Raw genomic sequence first — 6,000 nt, forward strand, 5'->3', positions numbered from 1 at the left:
GGATTGAACCCACAACTCAGGTATGTGCCCTGACCATATTCACCCAGCTGTTCTTTTCTGGGCCTGGGAGAGAGAGCATGACAGGCACCCCTTGTCATGTCAGTGGCAGGTTCCATCTCCTCTGTTCTTAGGTCATTTCCTGATGATAGCTGGCGCCCCCAGGGCTAGCAGCTCCTGCCCATCGTTCCCCTGGCCTTCAGCCTGCACTATCCCTCCTGCACTGCTGTTTGTCCCTTCTTCCTGCCCCAGCCAACATCAAGCTCCTCCCTCCTTTGCGTCCCTCCTTCAATGCCCTGCAGGTGGACTTCGGTCCATCATCCTGTCAAGACCCCCTCACCTCCCGGCTCCCCCAGATTCAGTCAGTATCTCATGCACACACTTACACACACACACACACACAAACACACACTCTGTTTCATACCTCAGAGTGTACTTCCCTTCCTGTCACTGAACTCTTAGTGCCTGTCTAGGTTGTTTTGTCCCTTCTAGGTTGAGAACTGGGAAGGTGACCATGGCTTGATGGTGAGTGTCCGGGGAGTCAGGGTGTCGCGCTGGGCCATGCTGGAGACTCTCGCTCTGGACACTTTGCTGTGACCCACATGTTGCACTCTGCTCTTTCCTTAGAAACCCAAGGACTTTGACTTCACTCAGCAAAAGCTGACCGACAAGAACCTGGGCTTCCAGATGCTGCAGAAGATGGGCTGGAAGGAAGGCCACGGCCTGGGCTCCTGTGGGAAGGGCATCAGGGAGCCCGTTGGCATGTATGCATCAGGCACTGGGGGCTGGGGAGGGAGGTGAGGTGGTGTGCCTGTGCCTAGAAGAGGCTTCCTTTGGAATTCTGGTCCTAAGTCCTTCCACCTGCAGCCCAATTCTTGGTTCCCCTCACGGTGAACATGGTTTAAAGTTGGCAGTTTTTTGGTGTGTGTGTGTGGGTGGGGAGGTGGTTTTATTTTTTGTTTTTAGCGAAGGGAGTCTGCAGATGAGATGAGAAGCAGACATTTCCATAGGCAATTAATTGTTCACCCTGCTCCCTGCTGTGCTTGTGCAGATTTCTTAAATGGCTTCTTGGCCCCTGGCATTTGGCCACATTGTCATAAAAGCTGAGTGGTGATTCTAGGTAGTTACACCAAGAAGCACATTTCCTTTTCTGGAAACCCATATGCAACCCTGCCAGGGGCCAACCGTGTTAATTGGTTAAGTCCATTAACATCCAAGCATTTATTTCATTGATAACTAAGTTTGGCACCTGTGGGGGGGGGGGGGGGCGGGCTTTCTGCTGTAATCCAGGCTCCTGAGCACCTGCACAGGTGAGTGCCCTGTTCCCATGGGGATCACATCTGCACTTTCCCTCTCCTTTGCCGCCACATACTTCTGTCCATTCTGATTGTTCAAGCCATTTCCAATCTCTTGGCGGCCAGGTCTGGGTACAGGTGTGGCTAACTCTCCATTTTGCTCCTTAGGGGTACAGCCTCCGAAGGGGAGGGGTTGGGCGCCGAAGGGCAGGAGCACAAGGAAGACACGTTTGACGTCTTCCGTCAGAGGATGATGCAGATGTACAGACACAAACGAGCCAACAAATAGGTAGGTGCATGAGCTGGAACGTTGGGCGTCCTGCCTAAGCTGGCATTTTGATATGCAGCGACGGTTCCTCCACAAAAGTTGGTGTTCCCCACACTCCAAAACCAGACCTCAAAAAAAAAAACCTTTGAGGGAAACAAAAGGAGTCTTTGGATGCGGATGTTGTCCCCCCCTCTCACCTTCCAGGTTGGCTGAAGGAGTGAGTACCACACTCGCCAAGCACAGCTGCCCGTGGCCTGCTTGCGGGGCCTCAGTTCAGGACTCCCAGGCTGCCACAGGAGCGGCCTGTGTCCCACCAGTGTAAGGGTGACCTGGAAGCTGGCCGCAGAGGACCATTTCCCTCTCTGGGGGTCTTCAAATCCTTTTCCTTCCGAAGGGTCTTGGCCCTATGAATATCCTCATCTTTCTCCTCTCTCTTTAGTTTCCCTCCCCACTCATAATGTCCAACTCAGTTTTGAACAAAATTGTTCTCTCCTTAAATAGATGAAAACCATTGGTGAGAAAGATAAGCCTTGAAGCAACAATTATTCTAAAAACGCCACCTCTGCCCCGGATCCACCCTGGAGCCAGAGCCCAAGTCAGTTCGGTGTGTACATGAAAAAACAAATGTCTCTGCAGTTTCTGATGCAGAGGTTCTGCTGGCTTTTCTTTTTCTTAAAGAAAAAAGAATGCACCACTTCCAGTCTGCTTTTGCCTTTCCTCTTCTTCCAACTGCTTTGGGCAGCAAGTCCTCTCCGAGTCTTTCCCGGTTCCCACAGAAGGTGGTGCTGGCCTGGCACGTTGCTCTCCAGAAGTGTTCTCTTAGCAAACTTGATGCTGAAATGATTACCAATTGTGTCTTCTTATTGTTTCCAGAACTTAAACGGGATGTAATCTGTACTCTGGCACCACAGCCTGTCGGTGGAGCACTGAAGCTCTGAACAAGTGGAGATACTTGATTCCATGAATGTGTTATTTATGGAGTCTCATCTCTTAAATGCATCCCAAGAGACTTAACAAAAATTAGCAACGGTATAATACAGCTGTATTCAGTGGGGAGTAGTCACGACACTGATGAAACTTTCCCCACATTTTTAATTCTCTTTAGAAGCCACAAAGAAAGCTACAGTTCGTGTTTTCTTTTTAAACCACATATGAGGTTTCCTACAAAGGGGTGGGGATAAACTCTTCCAGACTCTTCATTTTTTGCATGTGTGCGGTGGAAATAATTGTTTTGTTAGGGCCCTTTTACAGAACGGGGAGGATCCTCTTGGGGTGGGCTCCACAGCTGTTTGCTCTTTCGAGGTGTATGGCTGCCACCCCTTCCAGCTTCTCCCTGTGCTTTGCAACTACATGTTAAATTCTCAGGCTGTGATCATCTCGGCGCTTCTTCCTAAAACAGCAGTGTGGAAGTTTTAAATATGTGCTAAAATCTAGATAACTTGGTCGTTCTGATGGTACATGCTTGAGGAACACAGCAGTGAGTTACCTTGTCAGCTGCTTGTGTTGGCTGCCAAGAAACCCTTGCATTCTCAGAGCACAGACCTCCCAATTATAGTCCTGCTTCTGTGGTTCTGTCTTATCTATGTCTGTCCTGCTGCTCACCATGGCATCTCGCCTGCCTGGTACCAACTCTCTACATGTCAGGTATAGCCCCCAGATCTCTGCCTGCTTCTGGTCACTTCTATTGCTTTGGCATCCAGCACATCTTTATGGCCATGGCAATGCTGGCGGTCCTTCAGCAGAGGTGAACCAGCCTGCAAGGGTGGTGTGTTTTGGGAGATGCACACTGTGGAAGTTCATCTTCTACTCCTCTCTTTCCCAGTCCTTCCGTCAGCCTTCCATGTTGGCTATGGGTTGGGCCACAGGACGGAATTCTGAGAACAGGGCGTTGGTCACAAAGTACCTGTTGGCCTGAGTGAGACGGGCATCCCCCAGCACATTTCTCTTTCTCTTGGAGCGTAGCTCTGAACGTCATATTCGCTCTGGCCTAGTGTGTTCATTCTTGGCTTTCTCCACTTTTATTCACAAGTAAAATGCTTTAGGAATTCCCAGGATGTGAGCCTTGTCCCCACAACCTCCTGCCACTCCTCGTCCTGGGGACATGAACCTTTGGCAAGTATTAAAGGAAACACCTACTTCTTGAGCCTGCAAAGTCTTCTGAGCACTTAAGTGACATTTCTCCTGTGGAGTCAATATTGAGGCGTCGCAGGTGCCAGGGTGGAGCATGGTGGAGTGTCCTCTGCCAGCTGCTGGCCGGGGACCAGTGCGTGCTGGCCCTCTGTGCAATCTTGCTCTCTCAGCAAAGGATGCTCTGCAGGGAACTTGTGAGTGCGTGTGCGGGTGTGTGGCCTTGTCAAAGTCACAGCGTCTTTTCTGTCATTCTAGTTCCAGGGTCTCTCCCGTGAGGACAACAGGCATCCGGAAAGTGCTAACTCGCCACTTTGGGTGCTTACTGTCTCTGGCTTGTTTCCATCACTGGAAATCAAATAGAGAATTTTAGTGTTTTTGGTCCTTGGTAAAACCTAGAAGACGTTTGTGATGTTACAAAATGCAAGTTTTGTTTTTGTTTTTAATCTAAGAAGTTGTGAATGTTAATCACTTAGCAGTTGCAATAAATGTAGAGGAACCCGATCTTCCATGGTCTCCATTGATGTATTTATAAAATCAGGCCATTGGGGTATATGGTAGATGTGGTGCCTACATGGAACCAGATCATAAACACCCTGCCTCAGGGCATGTCCTCTGCCTGCCAGGGTGGGAGCCTGGTCAGTAACTGGGAAAGCCCCGAAGGTGCTGATACGAGGGCAGGCAGTGGTCAGGACCCAGTACATCGGGGAGCAGGCAGACTCTCTTGGGGGAGGGGGGGAGTGCTAGGAACAGAAACCTACCTTTGAGAGGGTGTTGTGACTTGGGAGCCCTGTCTTAGCTGCCCCGACTGCCCTCCACCCCCACCCCCCGCAAGGCCTTGCCGACTCCCAGGGTTGGGGTTCCAGCTGCCAGAGATAGACCAAGGTGCAGCTAGACCACCCCCTGACCAAGAAGCCAGCCTGTGGGTGTCTTCAAAGCTCCCTGCTGTTCCTCTGTGCTGTCAGCCTGTGTCTGATTCCTCTTCCAGCTACCCCTGTCCCTTCAGGTTGGGGGAGAGGGCAAAGATCACAGCAGGTGGCTGAACACATGGGCCTGCAGGGGCTTCCACCTGAGCATGGCACAGGCAGGAGGCAGGCTTCGGACGTACCCAGGGCACCAGGGAAGTGGGGAATGGTTGGGGAGGGGATCTGTCAGCAAATCAAATGGGGACAGATGAGACAAGGCTCCTTAAGAAGCTGATATGGGGCCCCTGAGTCTTCCTTCTCGCCACTGTGTCTTGGAGGACACTCAGGAGTGGTGAGGGCCCATTTGACAATGATGGGAGCTGCTGTCAGCCCAGAACCTCCCTGACATTTGCCTTCATCTTCACCAGAGCCTGGGAAGTGGGTGTGTGATATGGGCCTTAGTGCCATGACCTGAGAAAGTCACCCAAAACCTACAACCCCACCCACTCTGGGAAGACTGGAGGTGGGGGATGAGCAGCAATCAGAATTGCTCTCCAGTAGCCCCCCAGCTCCCTTTCACCAGCAGACTGGTGATCACTTAGACAAGGGCATAGGGTATGGGGGTCTCCAGCCTGGGAGATGGCCCAGGCTTTGACCTCCGGCTGGTCATTCCACCTCAGGCCTCACTTTCCCCTCTGCCATCTGGGAAGGATTTCTTTCCGTTCAGAAGGTACCATTTCCTCTGCTACCCTGTAATTTAGGGCTAACTGGGACCTAAGTATCCCACTCCTCTCCCTTCTCCCCACCTTCGCCTCCAGGAAGCCTCCTGAATGCCCCAGGGCACTGTGAGGAGCAGAGCATGCTGCTGGAGAGGCTCTAATATTTAGTTTTGTTTTGGGGTGGGTTTTTTGTTTTGTTTTTTGCCGTTGTCACATTTTTATTGGGGGCCACAGGGGAGGGGCCTGTCAGTGGAGATGCTCTCAGTCACTCCAACTTGGGCCCTAGGGGTCCTGGGGATGGCTGGGGGTGTCAGGCATGTTTCCATCATCTCCAACTAGCACTGGGTAGTTGTAGGGTGTATCCTGATTGATGATGGCCTCGTGCTTGGTGTAGGGGTTGAAGGGGGCAGAAAAATACCAAGGCCCCCAATGGTGAAGAACTCAACCAGCACCAGCTCCTTGGCCCAGGTGTTCTTGAGGAAAGCAGCAAGTCTCCCGGCCATCTTGGTCTTGGTGGCCTCCAATCTTCAGTTTTAAAGCAGGCCTTTGTTGCCCTGGCCAGGTAGCTCAGTTGGTTAGAGCGTCCTGATACGTCAAGGTTGGAGGTTTAATCCCATGTCAGGGCACATACAAGAACCAATGAGCCCTAGGCAGTTTGGCTCAGTGGGAAGAGCGTCAGCCTGCGGACT

General features: G+C 51.6%; 1 protein-coding gene across 5 annotated transcripts in view; it reads left to right on the plus strand.

The window, feature by feature from the left end:
* SUGP2 (SURP and G-patch domain containing 2) overlaps positions 1-4,191 on the plus strand; it is a 29,252-nt gene extending 25,061 nt beyond the window's left edge. For 2 of the 5 annotated variants that reach the window (XM_079771439.1, XM_079771440.1), the window contains exons 9-10: positions 625-761; positions 1,461-4,191. In XM_079771439.1, coding sequence (XP_079627565.1) covers positions 625-761; positions 1,461-1,581 — 258 coding nt within the window. In that variant the 3' untranslated portion in view covers positions 1,582-4,191. The remainder of the gene's footprint in view (positions 1-624; positions 762-1,460) is intronic. The other 3 variants (XR_013813538.1, XM_079771441.1, XM_079771442.1) reach the window with 3 other exon arrangements.
* Positions 4,192-6,000: the final 1,809 nt, after the last annotated feature.

Source organism: Cnephaeus nilssonii (assembly GCF_951640355.1).
Source record: "Cnephaeus nilssonii genome assembly, chromosome: 5".
In the NCBI taxonomy this organism is placed as follows: domain Eukaryota; kingdom Metazoa; phylum Chordata; class Mammalia; order Chiroptera; family Vespertilionidae; genus Cnephaeus; species Cnephaeus nilssonii.